Here is a 19,073-nt window from a genome sequence, read left to right on the forward strand (position 1 = left end):
TTTCTGCTACTATAACGAACACCTAACACAACCTAGTTATGAAGAGAGAGTGTTTATTGTGCTTCTGTGTTTTAAAGGTTTCAGCCCTTGATTGTGTGGCCTAGGTGTTTGAGGTAAGGCCTTGTGTCATGGCTTTAGCACCCAGCGTGACAGCTCACCCTGTAGCTGAAAAATTCAAAAGGGGGAAGAGGAGGAGAGGATTCCCTTGAAGAGGAAATTGGAACCCCTAAAATCCCCTTCAACGACCTACCTTCAATGACCTAAAAGCCTCTCCCTAAAGCCCACCTCTAAGGAGCTCCACAACTTCCCAACAGCGCACACCCCTGCCTGGCAACTCCACAGCTCTGTACTTAACGCACCTCTCTGGGGGACAGCAGGCTTAGGTGGAGTAACAAGCATCAACAGCCTTGCGTACCTGGAGTCCGCTTTGACTTCCCCACCGGAGTCTTTCAATCCCTTCTTCTCATTTGCTTGTCCCACCATGAAGAAGGTGTCTCTGATGGTAGGAAAGCCGTCTAGCAGAACTCTCAGGCTGTTGCAGTAGGCCATGATCTGACCCCGAAGGGAATGATGAGACATGCGGAGGTTCAACCTGAGGGTTGGAAGAAGACACAGTATCCTGAAGAATCTTCCAGCTCTCAGAGAGAGGGTCCAGAATCTGCATCCCTGGGGAGCTTTTCAAGGAGAACAGAACACCGGTGCTGAGAAGACATTGTCAACTGGGTAAGGTTGGCATTGTCTGAAGGCAGAAGCATGAACTCTTCAAAGTGCCTCCTGTCCTTACTGCTGATGCTTGTCTGCATGTGAGTCTCCCCATGCTTCTATCCGTCTAAGAGGGCTGTGATTATTTACATACAAACCACCAGACTCATGGCCCGGGGTTCTAGGTGACACTGCTGCTGGGGAGCCTACCCAGTCAGAGAAACTGGAGTGTGTTACTCCCACAGATGCCACTTACTTTTGGCAATATTCGACTATTAGCTCCTTCTTCATTTTTTCAATGTCATCCTATCAATAAAGGAGAAAAAAATAGCTATAGTAAACCAGCTTTCAAATGAACATGTGGTCACGTTCAAGTAGGGAACAGCTCCAAAGGCGAGACATTCTTTCTGAAGGCAAATGTGTTGGGAGACTCTTGGGCAGGTCGCTTCTACTCACTCCTATCTTGCTGGGCACCTCAAAAATGCCAGGCCCTGCCCAGTTTCCATCTGAGCCATTTTAGGGTTGTGTTTGCAGACAGCAACCCTCAGGGATGAGGTGGAGTCTCTTTCTCTCTAGGAAAAGGGGCAGCTTTGCTATTAAAGAGGAGTTTCACCCAGCTTTGGATTTCTGACTGATAGGAGCCCACAGGATGCTTAGTTGCCTTTCCACCCTGTCTCTGTGGGACTTCGGACGCAAGAGCAAACATGGCCTTTGTGTTGTCTGCTCTGCTGGGAGGAGTAAGTTGTCTCTGACCTCAGGCATCCTCAGAATGGATACATTGAATACATAGAATGGATACATCTACCGAATGGATACCTACACTGGCATCCATGAAATGGCAAGGGACTGACTTTTAACTTGCCATAGGCTAAAATCCTGGGGCCCACAAACTTCATGGAACACTGTCTGACTTCTTTCTGATCTGGTGGGTGTTGGTGATCCTGGAGACCTGTGAGGGGCTAATACATTCCACAGTCATTGTTCTTTGAGAATTGTTTATTTGAGGGAGAATTGATGCTTTTTGTTTTCATTATTGGCCATCAGTAAATAAAGTGTTTGACTGCTATTATCACCTACATTAGTCTTTCCTTTCTGTTATAGGCAGGGACAAAGCCTCTCAGAGAACTGGGCATTACCAAACCTTAATGGGTCATGAACCACCACTGACAAACTTGGGGATTAATTTTAAATAATTAAAGGTTTGAGTTTCATAATGTTATCTAAATCGTTTGACTAGTATTTGAAAAAAAAAAAAAAAAGCCCTCAAATAGGACACGACAGTGGCTTCTGATAAACCATCTGCCTACCTTGTCCAAGCCACCTACCCCTGCAGCACATCTCCTGGCACAGGTACTCAGACTAGTCCGTTTAGAAAGTGACAAAACAACAAACAAACAAACAAACCAAAACATGTCCTCTGAAAAATGTGCATTCCTGTAGACTCTGTCCTGACAGGGTTTCATTCCAGTTCTGTATGGTTGGTTTTCAATCACTCTACCCAAGCAGTTTTAAAGCAGCAGGTGCCAATTCAGACTGTTTCTTTGCTCCAGTATAAAACACAGTGAGAGCTTTAGGAAGCCTTTCCCCTTTCGCGCTCACAGGGCTCTTTACCTGGTCCGCCATTGTCTGCTTCCTGTGCAGGAAGGTGTTCAGCGTCAGGTCCCGCAAACCCGCCTTTTCTAGTTGAATAGACACGAAGGCCTCTGGAGCCCTGACAAGCAAAGGCGACAGCTGAGGGGTGGGGTGGGGGGGACAGAGGCAGGCAGACCAGCAGCTCTTGCTAACTCAGGTTGAGCGCTCAGCAAGAGGTCAGGCCGCTCCATCTCCACAGTGACCACTTTCTGTCGAGCATCTGGTGACTCACCTGCCATTGTATCAAGACCTCTCGGTGTCTAAAGCATGTGACAGCGGTCCCTCCCATGACATCAAAGCCGGGGCAAGCCGCCCTCTGCCTTAGCTACGGAGATACCTGAACTGCAGGGTCCTTTCAACTAGACGCTGTTCTTAAAACTTCCATCCACACTGGAAATGTGGTCTGAAGATTCTTATTTTTTTTAAAGATTTATTTATTTATTATATACACTGTCGCTGTCTTCAGACACACCAGAAGAGGGCACCAGATCCCATTACAGATGGTTGTGAGCCACCATGTGGTTGCTGGGATTTGAACTCAGGTCCTCTGGAAGAGCAGTCAGTGCTCTTAACCACTGAGTCATCCCTCCAGCCCAGGTCTGAAGACTCTTAACCTCTGGCCATGTGTCCCATTAGCAGCGTCCTGAATAGAAATTATTTGCCTGCTGTCATTTTTTTTTATTCCACACTTATCAAATTAATTTGAGTACCCTTGTCCCTCAACAAAATACCCAGAGTGGTCATAATTATTAGAGACATAGATTCCTATGAGCCGGATCCACTCACTACGGCTGCTACTCTGCCACGTGGACCGCAAGCCTCCCTCTCCCAGCTGTCTCCCTTTTAGCTGCCCTCTCCTCTAGGTCCCCTAGGCAGCAGTTACTCTGCCACACACACACACACACACACACACACACACACACACACACACACACACACCTTGTTCTGTGGGCCCTGCACATTCTCACCCCATGCAGGCAACAGAACCAGATCCGCACGCTCTAACTGCCTCTCAGCCATTTCTTTCACACACTGTCCAGAATTCTGCCCGCCGGGAACTTTGTTCACATCCCCTATAGCCATGTAAATCAAAGCTCTAAAAACTTGTAGTTTAGCAATTAATTTATGTTAAATCCTCAATCTACAATACATCCACACAATAAACTTGCAACCAATTGATAAGGATATAAATGGCTCACCTAGATAAGATAAATTTGCCTACAGAAATCCATTCCAGCTACCTTGGCAATTCAAGACCACCTAGATCTAGGTCATCGTTCCCTGTCCATCTTGATTTGCCTCCTTCTCCTTCTCTCCTGCCTTACAAAAACTTTATCCCCACCTTATTCTTTTACTGTCCAATCACGGTCTTGATCTTGTGCCATCCCTCACCTGCATAATGACATCAACCTACATCTATGTCTTTCTCTATCATGGTGGAAAGAGATCAAGGCAAGTGGGACATCCTTGGTGGTAGACAGACCTCTGTGGATACCATGAATCTCAGAGAGCTTACCCCCCCTTTATTCTGATCAACAGGAAAATCTTTGTAATATCATGAGAGCAGTTCTGTGCTTCTCAGTCGTCCGTGGTTACAGAAAATCTGGAGTGGCCCGTTTACCTCCCAGCTTGTGAAGGAGAGCATGATAAAAATCTACAGAGAAAGAAGCAGGAAGTGAAGAAAAGAAAGAGACATTGAAGAGAAAGAGAAAGGAAAGGGAATAACCACAATCAGGATGTGCTGAGTCCATCAGAGACTGGACTATACCTGAAGGAGTGCTCATAGTATCTTCATATGAGATATTAAAAAATAGGGGTTGGGGATTTGGCTCAGTGGTAGAGCACTTGCCTAGCAAGCGCAAGGCCCTGGGTTCGGTCCCCAGCTCCAGAAAAAAAAGAACCAAAAAAAAAAAAAAAAAGAAAAAAAAATAAATAAAGTGCGTGCGCACACACGCATACACACACACACACAAACACACACACACACACACACACACACTATTTTTGATTGACTCAAATCTCTTCCCACTAGATGCAGTACCTCTTAGAAGTCTTAAATCCATCTGAAGAATGAGAAACAGGGCCTGGGGCTCTCAGAGTCGGGGCTAACAGCAAACGCTCTTTGCCATTCGCAGTTCTGGACTCTCTTCTGCTTGGTCTCCTTTCACCAGGATGCCTCAGGTCTGAACTTGTTTCCTAAACCATTTGAAACCAATGAGTTCAGTGTGTTGGATGTATACGCCCTGTAGAACTGCTGGTCCACAGCAGACCCCACACATACGTGATGGGAGGGGGAGACTGGAGAGAAGTGATGGAAGGGAGGAAGAGGAGGAGGTGGGAATGGGAAGAGAGACAACACTTTGCACACTGTAGGGGTCAGACACAAAGTAGGGCTGTTTCCCAAGTAGTTCCAGTTATGTAAAGTGCTCTGAGAACAAGTCACCATCCTACAAAGTAATTGACTGGATTCTCTGTGTGCACCAGCTTCTAAAGAATTCTTAATGGGCTGCACAGATCTGGAAGATGGATTGCAGGCAAAGATCTGGAAAATTCCCTCAAGTCTACCCAAGCGTATCTGGGTTATATATGACTTCTTTGGGAATGTAATGTTAAAGAGGGGAAACTGGGGTGAGGGAGGGCCAGGGAAGGAAATACAAAACTCAGTATCTTCTATTGTTCCAGCAGGGTTCATTGTGGAGGTGCTCGATACAAGTCTTTCATGTTTCATCAACCACTAACTGAAAGAAAAAGGCTAATTCTTCAAAGGGAACATCATTCTTCAACACACAACCAAGGAACTGGCATATAGAAATTCTGTAAGGCAGGCGAGGACAAAAGGAAGAAAATCCCAGAGATGAAAAACATCTGAAGTTCCCAACCTCACTCTCACCAAGACCCATAGGGCATCCCGGACTGCAGGAAACAGAAGCTCTACCAGTTCAGACCAGGGGTCATCTTAACAGGTCATAAAATGCTGGGAGGGACGAGAACAAAGGTTCTGAGTTCAATCCTCACCTTCGGTCTCATCTGGCTTCCCTTTTCTTCTAGAACCAGTTCGCTTACCCAGAACAAAGCCCAGCTCTCACAAGTGGGGAAAGCTCCTCATCTGGAATGGCAGCTGTGACCAATCCCACCTCCACTCTATGCCCAACTACTTCCCCGTTCTGCCCCTCTTGCAAGGGTGTCCACACCTCTTCCTAACCGTTCACCCTACTATGCTTTCAAGTTGCTTGCTCAGTTTCTGGTGGTGGTGACTTTGTGAGACTACAAAGTCTCATTCAGTCTGTGCCTTTTTAACTCTGACCCTACAGTTTTTACTCCAACTCAGTGAGACGAACTCCCGAGTCAGCATGGAGATTGAGCATCAAATGTTTTCACTTGAATCTGTCCCCATCTGCATTACCCCTCCTCATTCAGAGCTGTAGAGCTCAGGTCTCCTTTTAAAATAGGAACCTTCTTGACTACATATTTTTAAAGTATGTGGTCAGTTATGTTCTGACATGTATGTGAGATGTTCTCGGTATGAGCCCATCACCACCGTGTTGACGTACAACCCCCACACCCATCCTTCTCTCCCTCCGCTCCATCCCCAACGCTCCTCTGGCTTGGGCAGTTATAGACTCGGAAGGATGGCCCAGAGTTTTACACAGATTCACGCAGAATCTGGTCCCTTCATCCGGCATCATCGGTATTGGTGAGGGTGTCAGTCATTTGTTTATTTGTACTATCGCGTAATATTCCGTTGTCTGCATGGATATGTCAACTGTGTGTATGGATTCACTGATTGGAGCCGTCTTGGATTTCTTTCCACTTCTTGATTGTCATGAGTATAAGTCCTATGGACAATTACATACACAGTTTTGTAAGACCATGTGCTTTCGTCTCTCTCGGTTAAATACCTAGATGTTGAATGCTCACTTCATATGGTAGGCACTTGTCTAACCTCTTGAGAAAGTGTGGAATTACTTCCCAGGAGGTTGCTCCATTGTACAGTCTAAGTAGCAGGATACAAGGTTCCAGGTCTACCATATCCTTGCCAGCACTGGAGGAGGTCACTCTGTTACATTTTAACCATTCTAACAGGCATGGACTGCTTCTCAGTGGAGTTTTAAAGTTATTCTTCTTTAATGATTACTGGTGTTGAGAACCTTTTCACCCCTTCTTTGTCAGGCTGTACTGTTGGCGGCTCACTGATTCCTTTCCTTCAGCAGCAGTGGCTGGCCGTACACTTCTGTTCATCTCTGTGTTCTCTTCCTCCCCAGGCCATCTCTTGACTTTGCTGTCGCACCCTTTCCTGTCCCACAGTTGTAAAGGATTTATAAATCTATCTGTGCGTGCATCTTATGAAGAGGCAATCATAAAATTCACTTTAGTGGCGTTCAAAGAGGGCTGGATGCTTTCTGGAAGATGTGATGTGACAGGGCCAGACAGAGCAGAGGGTCCTCCATCTTGTAGTCTTGCGGAGGCCATTCCAGGTTTAACTAGATTTTGGTCTCCTTGATAGAGGACCCTATGGGAAGTTACCTAACTCCATTCGAGGGGATCAAGGTGCCTCGGCTAGCTTACCTTAGCTTCTGTCGAACTGCTTGCTTGTGTAAACCCTTCTACAATGGCTAAGGGAGATAACAGGATTTTTTTTTTTTTTTGCTTAAAAAGGAGGTTTTTCTTTACCTTTAAAAGCCTCTGGGTCTATTTCAGTGGTTCCCACCCTTCTTAATACTATGATCCTTCAACTATAAAAGTATTTCATTGCTACTTCATAACTACATTTTTAAAAGTATTATTTATTTTATATATATGAATACCCCATAGTTGGAGGCACACCAGAAGGCATTGGACTTATTACAGATGGCTGTGAGCCACCATGTGGTTGCTGGGAATTGAACTCAGGACCTCTGGAAGAGCAGTCAGTGCTCTTAACCACTGAGCCATCTCTCCAGCCTCCCATAATTACATTTTTGATACTGTTATGAATCATAGTGTAAACATCTGATATGCAATATATCTTCGATGTCACCCCTGTGAAAGGGTCGTTTGACCCCCTCAAAGGGGTCTCGATGCACAGGTTGAGAGCCACTGGACTAAATGCTTGGAGCTATACTTGGGTCCCCTAATACCTGACTGTAATGCTATCTAGCTGGAATGAAGACTTTCAATTGGTCATAAACTATGACTACTTGATCATTTCTATTGGGCTCCCATAACAATAACTGAGTTGAATCACAGAGGATGAGTAGCATTCTTTAGAAAAAAAAAACTGTGTAAAGGAGTGGGATGTGTAGAAGACAAAATGTCTAGGACTCTTAAAATGGAGCTCAGAGGACATGCATGAGAGAAAGCTTGGGTCAGAGATCTTATATATCTTGATGGGGATACTGGGTCTTATGCTTTGAGCTAAAAAGAACTACTCCAGGTTTTTAACCACTGAGGCTTGGATGCTCTGTGAATTGTATGTGGATGTTCACAGCAGTTTTATTCCTAATAGCCAAAAAGTCAGGGCAACTCATCGACAAATGGATTAACAAAATAGAGTATATTCACATGACAGAATATTATGCAGTAATGAAAAGGAATGAGGTACAATAGATGGTGTAACACAAGACAGACTTGGAAAACATCGCACTAGGTGAAAAAAGCTGAACACAAAAGGCCACGTGCATGATCACATTTATATGAACAGTGGAGACATCTAAGTCCAGACACAGAAAGTAGCTTACTGGTTACCAGGGACCGAGGGGAGGGAAAGTGGGAGTGATCCCTGAGGTACAGGGTTTCTTTGGAAAGAGATACAAATATTCCTAAAATAGAAACTGTCATGGTTGCATAGTCCTGGGAATAGACTAAAAAGAGATTGAATCGGACACTTTTGAAATTTTTATTTTTGTTTATATGTACGTGTGCCTGCCTGTGTCTGTTGTGTCTGTCCACATGTGTATAGGTACATGAAGAGGCCATGTGTGTGCATGTGTGTGTGGGGGCATCTGAGGAGGCCATGTTGTGTGTATGCGTGTGTGTGTGTGTGTGTGTGTGTGTGTGTGTATTTGAGGAAGCCATGTGTGTGTATGTGTGCATATGTATGGGGGCATTTGAGGAGGCCATGAGTGTGTGTGTGCGTGTGTGTGTGTGTGTGTGTGTGTGTGTGTGTGTGTGTGTGTGTGTGGTAGCTGAGGAGGCCATGTGTGTGTTTGTGTGTGAAGAGGGTATCTGGGGAGGCCACGTGTGTGTGTGTGTGTGTGTGGTGTCCGAGGGGGCCGTATATGTATGTGTGTGTGTGGTGGTGGGGTTATCTAAGGAGGCCTTGTATGTGAGAGGGCTTGAGGAGGCTCAGGGAGGAGTCAGAGCTGTTAGAACTGGAGCTGTAGGCAGTTGTGAGCAAAGAGGTGTGGTTCTGGGAACAGCACCCACGTCCCCTCTACGGCAAGGCTATCTGTCCAGCCCCTGAATTCGACACTTTAAAGGAATAATTTTATGCTCTGTGAATTATATCTCTACAGCAGAAAAACAAAAGACAAAAAACGTGAGGGGAGGAGCACATCCAGTGAGGCAGTTCTCTGGGAAGTGGCCCAGTGGGTAAAGGCATTTGCCGTCATCTCCATCCGTGGTGGGAAGAAAGCTAACTCCTACAGATTGATTTCTGATCTCTAAACACGAGGTGTGGCATGGTCACTGCCACCGCCCCTGCTACAATGTTAAAAAATTAGATAGATAACTATGGATCAAATGTGTTTCCCTACATTTAAAAAAGAATTATAGGCAGGACAAACAAGGAAACAGTGGATTTTTTTTTTTTTTTTTTTTTTTTTTACCTACAATGGAAATGGTTGAAAACTGGGACGTGTGCCCTGGATGCATCTAGCCAGTTTGTATTTCTGAGTAAATGCACAAAGCCCATCACCAAGCACAAAGGGGCCACAAGAAGGAAGGGAACAAGGATGTGGGATATGAAACACACATATTTTCTCATTGTCTGGGGTTCTTGAGTCAAAACTCCCAAGCCCTTGTTATTGCCTAAGTGGCTAGAATAACCCTGAGGAGCTTAAGCCTCAACAGCAGGCAAAACTGGGGGCCTCACCCTCCCACCACCCCACCCCACCTCTGGTCTTCCAGGGACCTTTCACCTGCCCCTTTCTCCCAGAGGCAGGCCATGGAAACTGGAGTTTCTTTCTGCAGAGGTCAAACAAACCCTAATCTTAAATATACTGATCTTTCAATAGTAGATAAGATTCCTTTGCAGAAGTAGTTTTGCCCTAGGCCCTCAGGACAGGGTAAAGAGCCTGTGCCTTGCAGCTCTTCTGGAGACTGGGTAGGCAAGGAATTGGATATGTCGTAACCAAAGTCTAGCATCTGTCTCTTGGTCACTATGTCTCCAGGTTAGACCAAGAGTTACGCACTTGGGATCTGTGTCTCATGGCTGTGTCTCCTGAGGGTCACAATACCCCTCTGTGATAAAATATCCTTGAAGCACAGAGATCCTCAGACAAACAGTAGATGGAGCTTGGGGGTTGTGTGGAAGCATTGGGTGGGGGAAGGACTGAGGAGCCTGAAGAGGACAGGGAAGCCACAGAAAGACCAACTGAGTCAACTACTCTGGATCTTTGTGAACTCCCAGAGACTGAACCACCAAGCAGAGGGCATGCATGGGCTTGACCTAGGTCCTTTGCGCGTGTGCGTCAGAAGTGTGGCTTGGTCTTCATGTGGGTCCCCTGACAACTGGAGCAGGGGCCGTCCCTGACTGTTGTCTGCATCTGGATCTGTTCCTCTAACTGGGCCTCCTTGTCTGGCCTCAGTGGTCCAGGATGCACCTGGTCCTGCAGTGATTAGATATGCCTGGAGGGCACCAAGGGGGGCTCCCCCTTCTCAGAGGAGGAGAGGAAATAGGAGGATCTGAGTGAGAAGATACTGGGAAGAGATGGGGGGCTGATATTGGGACGAAAAGTGACTAAATAAATAAACACACAAGTATCCTTGAAGCTACACTCAAACTCTTCCCGATGTATCAGAAACTCAGGCTCCAGGACGCGTTCTTAGCTGCCACATGTGTGCCGAGTCAGGGTGTGTCTCATCAAAAAGGCTCCGGCTTCATTTGAAAATCATTGGTATTGTGATTTTTGGTGTCCCCCTTTCCTAAGGACTTTTCAGGATGATCATAGGAAAATACCCTAAAATAGAGGTGGGGTCTGCCGTGATTTTGGAGTGGCTGTCCACATCATAAATATGCGGATCCCATCATCAGTAGTCATTAAAACTTCTCAAAAGTCAAAAGAGACCCCAGTGGACCGATAAACACCACTTGCCACCACACCCCATCAACCCCACTCGTCAGGTGAGCCCGATCTCATCTCTCCCCAGAAGGAATGAATCACCCTTTGCTTTCTTTTGCTCAAAAAACTTTTGCCTAAACTATCTGGGTCCCTTGGCTGAATTCTGTCCTTTGAGAAGACAAGATCTGAGGAGGGCACTTCCCCTCATCAGGTTCTCACGGAATCCCCGTAGGACAGGCTCACACCAATTTTTCTGGTTGCTTTTCTACATTCTTATCCAAGCCTCCGTGCAGGTCACATGACCCGTCAGGCCCATGAGACAAAGTCTTTCCAAAGGGCAGAATTTAGAGAATCTCAGAACAGCTGGACACGCAGGGGCTTACAAGAAAGTGGCTGAGAATCCACCCACATGCCGTAGGGATCACTCACTCCAACACTATGGGGACAATACCTCCCAAAGTCAGGATCCTTCAGACTGCCTATCCGTCTCCTCATCTGGTTGCTTACATGCTACACGCTGCAGGCGCGTGGTAGCATCATTGAATTGAACGTGAGCAGCCCCACATGGCGTCTTCTGCAGAATTGATTGCTTGCTCGCCGTTGGCGAGAGGTCTCCCTGGCTTTTGGAGTCACAGAAGTAGTCTGTGTTTTGAGTGTACAGTATGAGAAACTGTATATGTTTTCCCTACATAGACAAGAAGTTAAAGGTGATAGAAAGTGGAGAGAAAGTAGAGAAAGGAGGAAACGAGACAAGGGAGGAGGGAAGAGGGAGGAGGGGGAGGAGGGAAGAGGGAGGAGGGAGGAGGGAGGAGAGAGGAGGGAGGAAGGAGGAGGGAGGAGGGAGGAGGGAAGAAGGAGGAGGGAGGAGGGAGGAGGGAAGAAGGAGGAGGGAAGAGGGAGGAGGGGGAGGGAGGAGGGGGAGGAGGGAGGAGGGAGAGGAATAGGCAGCCTGGTATTAGCTGCTGACAGGGGCAACCTGCTCTGGCATCTCCATCCTAGAGGCTGACCTTGACATCAACAGGGCTGTCCACGCCGGGGATGTGATAAAAGAACGCCTGTTGAATGGCCACCATCAGAGCATTTTTCTGAGCAGTTTGGCATGCGAGGGTCACTTGCATATTTTCCACTCCTGAATGGACCAAGAGCTGCAGGAAGAGAGTGTGAGTTGTAAAGAGGTTGCTTCTAGAGAGAGGAGAAGCTGATGGTGGAGCCCGTTGACTAGTGAAACCGTCGAGACACCCAGGACTTGAACCGCATGATACATTGGGCTTCTTGTTGCTCAACGGCCAGATTGAACCTGCTCTTCCCTGGCAGCCTCACATCTCAGGCAAGGAGCCTCTGGGTCCTACCTGCTGTGTAGGGAGACACCATGCAATGCCCCTGTGGTCAGGAAAGGGATCCGATAGACTACATGAACTCAGAAGCAGGCTCTTGAAAGCCATGAAGAAAAATATCTACCCATATAAAAGCAGAAGAGTTCAAGGCAAAAGGAGAACCTAAATGCTATGACGAAAGTTCCAATAGCAACCGTGCACATTAAAAAGCTAAGCTCGCAGGCTGGAGAGATGGCTCAGTGGTTAGAGCACTGACTGCTCTTCCAGAGGCCCTGAGTTCAAATCCCAGCAACCACATGGCGGCTCACAACCATCTGTAATGGGATCCGATGCCCTCTTCTGGTGTGTCTGAAGACAGCTACAGTGTACTTATATATAATAAATAAATCTTAAAAAAAAAAAAAAAGCTAAGTTCGCTGTGCTTAGCTCATCCCTGACAGAACTTATGGTATGGGGGTTGCAGTTCTCATAGCTCAAGCCAGGCCCATGCAAGGCCAGCATTATTAATACTAAAGAAAAGCTTTCTCTTGTTTGGGACATGCTCCCATGCAGCCCAGGCTAGCCTCAAATTTAAACTCTCTATGTAGCTGAGGCTGGCCTTGAGCTCCCAATCCTCCTCCCTCTGCCTCCCCAGAACTGGAATTACAGGCGTGCCATGATGCTAGGTGAAAGCTTTTCTTACGATTGGAAGCCAATTTGTATGAATTAAATGTTTCTTTAAGAACACAAGAATATATTCTTTTAGCTTAGGTTCTTTTTCAATATACACAGAGTCATTTACCTTGAGGATGGTTTCTTTTGTGTAAAAACTGAATTTGCTGACTTGGTTATCATCCAGCTCAGAGATGGCTAAGGCGAGGGAGGTGGGGCAGTATCTGTAAGAAGAAAAGTGAAGCTGTCGGAGTCATGTGTCAGGGGATACCCATCTGATGGTGCAGGACAGCAGCAGCTGACTGGATCTGGGCCACCAATGGGAACAGCAAACTTTACAGAAGACCATGAGTCTTTCCGGTCTTCGCTGGGCTTGGTTGTGATAACCACTCCATCCTTCCGGGAGTTCTTCTCTCTTCATCATCCCTATTCTTCTTACTCTCTTGGCTCCGTCTGTTCAGGATCCCCCACTAACCCCCTCTTGAACACCCCTGAATGGCATCTACTTCTTGCTCCCCCTGGCTCCAGCAGCTGTCTGACCTGTTCTCCATACCTCGCCCCTGTGTTGCGGCATAGCTCTGCGTTTGAAAGCTGTGACTTTCCATCAACTAATGTGGTATTTATCAGTCTTTGTTTTCTCATCTGTGAATGGGACTGTTAGCTATTGTAGGATCAGGGCAACTGTGAAATGCATATGTATAAATGTGCTTTATAAAGTGTTAGTCATCATATCTCATGGCCTGCATGTTGCCCTCACACTGTCTCTCCAAATGGACAACTTTAGGAAATTACCATACATACAATGAAGTCGAGATGCAGGCCCTCCAAGTGCACGGATCTGCCTTCCAGAGGCTTCCCTGGTCATAGAGCATAACCGGACTTCACTGGGCATGCCACCACTTGACCAGGCCACAGAGAATTCGGGCAGCTTGTGCCAAGAGGTGGAGTCAGCCCCCTTTTATCTAGGGAACAGCTCTACGAAAGCCTTGACTCTAACCTGGCCCCACGGTGGCAGCTGGACAGCTGGCCTCACCTGAGGACGCATCACACTTCCTGCCTGTGAGCGCTCGTCTTGTTTTAGCAGTGAGCTGAAGTAGGACGAGAGAAGTTTGCCTCCAAGGAATTATTTGGTGACATCGGGAGACATCTTCAATTGTCAGAAACAAACAAAGGGGTAGGTAGGTAGGTTGAGGAAGAGAAGAGAGAGGAGGTGAAAAGAAAATTATACGAATTCTAGGTTTATAAATATAAAAATTAAAAAAATAAACCCCAAAAGGCCACAGACCCAGGGCTAAGCCCTGCAGCCAAGACTAACAGGCCATAAAGATAAAGGAGCACAGGAAACACTGTTCAGGCAGGACTGACAAGCCATAAAGAAAAGGAATGCAGGAACCAGCCTGAGTTAATGGGACTGATTCATGGGACGTCTGGCAGGAAGACATCTCCCCCCAGCTCACTCAGGGCCATCCTCCAGACCCTGATAAGCCCCTGACTTCTAACACGTACTCTTTCTGCTTTGTTCTCACTGCTATGTTTGAATGAGCCAATTGTATGTAACCACGCCAAAACCCCCTAGCCTTCTCTATATAACCCTCTGACTTTTGAGTTTCGGGGCCGACACCTCTGTCTCCTGCGTGGGATACGTGTCGGCCCGGAGATCTCTGTAATAGGTCTCCGTAATAAACCTCGCCTTTGCTTATTACATCCAAAATGGTCTCTCTGTGTCTGGGGTCCGTGATTTCCCAAGACTTGAGTAAGGGTCTCTCTGCGTGGGATTTTTCAGAGGAAGAAGAGGAGGATGAGGAGGAGGAAAAGAAGGAAGATGGAGAGGAGAAAGAAGATGAAGAGGAGGGAGGGGAGGAGAAAGAAGAAGAGAGGAGAAGGAAGAGGAAGATGAGGGAGAAGAGGAGAGAGAAGAGGAAGAGGAGGAGGAGGAAGAGGATTGAGAGGAAAAGGAAGAGGAAGAGGAGTGAGGGGAGGGAAAAGAAGAACAAGAGGAGGAGAAGGAAGAGGAGGAAGCTGAGGACAGACACTGGAATCTTTCCAGTAGAAGTCAGAACTGCTGCTAAATTTCTAAGGCATATGTGGAACAGCGGCCCTGTTCCACCCATTAAAGCTGAATGCAGCCCTCATTCCACAAGGCCAAGAAACCACAGTGTCCTGCTATGCAAATTTCTCTCACTCCAGCCCATGCCCTGGGGAGTCCAGCAGCCAGCCCAGCACGGCCGAGTCACATCTGAACTATACTAGCAGTACAAAGACCTTTCTTTCCTCTGTGGAGTCACCTCTGCCTTCCCAGAGAAGTCAGTGCCCTAGGGAATCGCCAGGGACAGAGCTGCGACCCTGGAAGGAAGATCAGACTGACTCAGAGGGAAAGAAGTGGGGACAGGAGAAGCTGGCCCTTCCCACACACAAAAGGAAAGAAGAGGTGCGGTAGCCACAGCCACAGCCACAACAGAGTAGATTGCATCTGTCTGGGAGAACAGCGCCGTGGGCTGCCCCTGGGGTTTCATTGGTTGGAAATGGTTTCCTGTGAAGGAGGCTGACTAAGAAGTCTGCATGTTATCTCTGTGCTCTTTGTCACCGATGCAGATGTGTAGCTGGCTTCCTCCTTGTCTGGGAAAGTGAGAGAGGTAGTCAGTCCTCACGCCCCTGGCTACCAGAAAGACATGGTCCACCGGAGAAGCTGGGAGCCTGTGGCTTCCTTGGCATTCTCCAACCTGGTTCTCCTGTGTCTCGGTGACTTTGTGTGTTTCTAGCCATTTATTTTCTTTTTCCATTTTTGAGTGTGTGGGGGTTAGTAGTCACGCATATGTGTGTGTGCATGTTTCCATGTATGTACATATGTGTGTGTGCATGTTTCCATGTATGTACATATGTGTGTGTGCATGTTTCCATGTATGTACATATGTGTGTGGGGGGGGGTGATTGTGCATGTAGAGACCGAAAGTTGATGCTGGGAATTATCTTCATCATTTTCCCATTATTGAGTGAGGTAAGGTCTCTCAGGTAGGTCCAGAGCTCACACATATCATAATTCTGGCTAACCAGCTTGCTCTGGGGATCGCCCACCTCCACCTCCTGAAGCTGGATTTACAGGTCTCCACCACCTATCGTGAGGCATTTACGTCAGTTCTGGGATCTGAACTGGGGTCCTCAAGTTTGCCACAGAGCCATCTCCCTAACCCCATTTTGTGTTTTTAAATCCAGTTGTACGCTTGGTTGAGATATTGGGTTTTTTTTTCTCTTTATTAAAAAGAAACTGGCATAATGTCAGATTATATCTAAGGAGGAGATTTTAAAGACACAACCTCACTCGCATGTCCAGTGGTGATGGAGAACTCTCTCACTGGTTACTCCCTGTGACACCATTGTCCACCCCTCCCCCCCCCAGGCTCACCTGTCTACCCGACTGCTGTCCTCCAGCAGAGAAGTTATAAAGACCGGCGGGGGTGGGTCCACCTTGTCCTTGTGTGATGCAAACTCAAAGGGAATCGGCCTCAGATGCAAATGTGATTCTTCAAAACCCATCTCCAGTGCCAGTTCCTTATAGAGGCTAACGTCCGGGAAGGGGAGAGGGTGTGTTTGTTAGTGGTTTTCCCTGAAACAGTTAAGCCAAGAGAAATCGAGCACACGCGAGATCAAGCAAGAACACAAAATGGAACCAGAGCGTGCCCTGTATTATGCAAAGAGAACAACCTCTAACGATCGTGTACACCCACGGTGACGGAAACAGAGGTCGCCACCACCTCAGCCCTTACTTCCTCCACAGCAGCTGCCGTGCTGGGAACCTCATGAGCGCATCAATACGTCTGAGACACAGTTGGTCCCTGTCCTCCCTCTGTGCTATTCATGTGGACTCCTCGGCCCCTCCCTGGAGAGCACCTCCGTTTGCTGAACCCACACTGTCCATGCTCCTGCCCCGTGACCACCCCTTCCCAGGTGTCACTGGCTTTTCTTTAGGTTCAGATGTGGTCTTTTTTTTTTTTTTTTCCCGGAGCTGGGGACCGAACCCAGGGCCTTGCGCTTGCTAGGCAAGCGCTCTACCACTGAGCTAAATCCCCAGCCCCTCAGATGTGGTCTTAATTCTTGCCTTGGCCCTCTTCTCACCAACCACATCAGTCCCTAAAACCATATCCTCATAGAAGCATCTGCGACCCTCAGCTCCGTCCTGATTCATCTCTCGGCTCCAGTTTAGACGTCGCTCCGGCAATCCAGTCTTAAGCATCTACGATTCTCTCCCAATCTGAGCCTGTTCTCACCGTGAGTTCGATTGTCACCTGGATCAGGATCGTCACGAGGTAACACAGAGACACACCAAGTGCTCAGCGGGTTAACAGAAATTCACTGTCTCAGATCTGGGGGAAAGTTGGTTCCTTCCAGGGTTTCGAAGGGGGAGCTGTCCCAGGGCTCACCCCACCACACACACACCCTCCTCCCCACCCTCCTCCCACCTTCCCTGTGTAGTTTGTGCAACGATCCTCTTACGAGTCCAACAGCGTATTGGATTAGGATCCAACCCAGCGCCTGCAGTTTACTTTGACTATCTCTTCAGCAGATTTTCCCATCTTGATATACTGGTTCTTGATCCCATCCGTGTTCGAGGGACCCAGTTCTATTTATAGCCTCATTTCCCATGATGCTCTCCCTGATCCACTTAGAAAGAATGAAATAGTCTCTTTGCTGCGCTCCCAAAGTATTTTCTTTTCAAGCGAGAAAAGTACCATGATTATAATATATTACGGGTAATTCTTACATGATTAATTCCCAAGAGACTCATACGCCGCAGAGACTTCGCAGTATCTGCGAGGTAGCATCCTGACTGATAGCTGCTCACTTTCCGTTTCTGCCACTTTCTAATTTGGAGATTTGAGGCCAATTCCCTAATTTTTTTCCTACGCTCCGCCTCCTCGCAGATGAAGTGTTTGCACCTGTCTTGTAAGGAGAGTCTAAGAATGTAAGGAATGATACACACGAAGTCCCATAAACGCTGTGGCCAAGCGGGTCCTCAGGGGTGGCTGGTGGATCGGGGACCCACCCATGGTCTATGCCTGAAGGGCCTCGTGTGGAAATCAGAACAGCACTCTATGTATTTGAGACAAACCCTCCATCCATTTTCCTGCTTTTGGAGAAGTCCCGCCATCTGCTCTTACTAAAAACTGAAACAGACCTCATCGGGACCTGTCTTCTCTGCACTGCCTCAGCCCTCTCCAGACAGTGATGTTACCCCTGACACATCCTCCTGTCTCAGGTCCTCTGCTAGTCATCTGTCTGTGGGGCCTAGGCTGTTAGAGAGTAAGAGGCTGGCTGTTATGGAAATGGGTCCCTCATGAAAGGACTTCAGACCCTTTCCCCTCCCGTTTCTGACTTCCTCTCTCCACTCCACCATCAGCACAAACAGAGCACTCTCCATTGTGCATCTGTCTTCCGTCTCAGGCTGGGGCAGCGAGAAGGCTCTGGACCCTGTCTTGATTTGAATATGCTTGACCCGGGAACGGCACTATTGGAGTAGGTGTGTCGCTGTGGGCGTGGGCTTGAAGAAGCTCCTCCTTGTGTCTGGAAGTCAGTCTTCTCCTGTCTGCCTTTGGATAAAGACGTAGAACTCTCAGCTCCTCTGGCCCCACATCTGCCTGGACACTGCCATGCTCCTGCCCGGATGATAATGGACTGAACCTCAGAACCTGTAATCCAGCCCCAGTAAAATGTTCTTTATAAGAATAGCCTTGGTCATGGTGTCTGCTCACAGCAGCAAAACCCTAAGACAGGTCCCGTGACCTTGGATGTCTCAACATCCAGAAGTATTAGATATAGAGTTCTATTTCTCAGATCCTCTGTTATGACAGCATGGGCAGATTAAGATGCCGGGTCATGGGATAGCATAGTAAGCAGCCTGGCAGTCATTTCGTGTTGGGAAAGCTGGCAAACCAACAGGAAGCATCCAAACAAAAAAGACGTGCGTTGAGTGGAAAGAAAGCGTGGGTACCACCGGGAGACTCTCGCTCAGTGGGATGGTCAGAGAGGCTCACAGAGAGGCTTGGAGGGCAGGAAGGAAGGACGGACAGACAGACGGAAGGTCATCATTTCACCAAGCTGCCCTACAGAGCAAAGGTCAAAGCTCAGGAGAGCAAGCCCTAGACTCTCCCCCTTATTCCCCAAATCCTTCCGCGAGGCTTCCACTAACCCAGCCAAGTATGCACTGGCCACACTCGCGTCTATCAGCCGGTGACGGAGGGTCAGCAGTTCCAAAAGTTTGGAGAACGTGTCCAGGAGCAGCGCATGGAAATCTTGCCCTTGTTTCTGCTCTTCATCCACCGCAGACCTGAGCGCAAGCAGGCCCACCTCCTCCACGAGAAAGGGATCACCCATCACTTTGGCTGAAAAGAGCTGAGAGCAAACCAAGTAATTTGGAAACTCAGAAGAAGAAGCACCCTGTGTACTGAAAGGAAAAAAACCACTCCCAGTGGTACAGACTCTGAGAGCAGTATCTTCCAGC

General features: G+C 47.7%; 1 protein-coding gene across 3 annotated transcripts in view; it reads right to left on the reverse strand.

Moving 5' to 3' along the window:
* The window catches only part of Ccdc162 (coiled-coil domain containing 162), a 191,167-nt gene that overhangs the window by 83,226 nt on the left and 88,868 nt on the right, over nt 1-19,073 (reverse strand). For all 3 annotated transcript variants that reach the window (XR_015645929.1, XM_087598712.1, XM_087598713.1), the window contains exons 20-27: nt 18,762-18,964; nt 15,981-16,136; nt 12,711-12,804; nt 11,603-11,740; nt 4,376-4,530; nt 2,314-2,413; nt 959-1,008; nt 416-592 (exon numbers count right to left, since the gene is read on the reverse strand). Coding sequence is in view for 2 of the 3 variants with exons in the window: in XM_087598712.1 (XP_087454838.1) it covers nt 416-592; nt 959-1,008; nt 2,314-2,413; nt 4,376-4,530; nt 11,603-11,740; nt 12,711-12,804; nt 15,981-16,136; nt 18,762-18,964 (1,073 nt within the window). In the remaining variant the exon portion in view is untranslated. The remainder of the gene's footprint in view (nt 1-415; nt 593-958; nt 1,009-2,313; nt 2,414-4,375; nt 4,531-11,602; nt 11,741-12,710; nt 12,805-15,980; nt 16,137-18,761; nt 18,965-19,073) is intronic.

Source organism: Rattus norvegicus, chromosome 20 (genome assembly GCF_021556685.1).
Source record: "Rattus norvegicus strain SHRSP/BbbUtx chromosome 20, alternate assembly SHRSP_T2T, whole genome shotgun sequence".
NCBI lineage: Eukaryota > Metazoa > Chordata > Mammalia > Rodentia > Muridae > Rattus > Rattus norvegicus.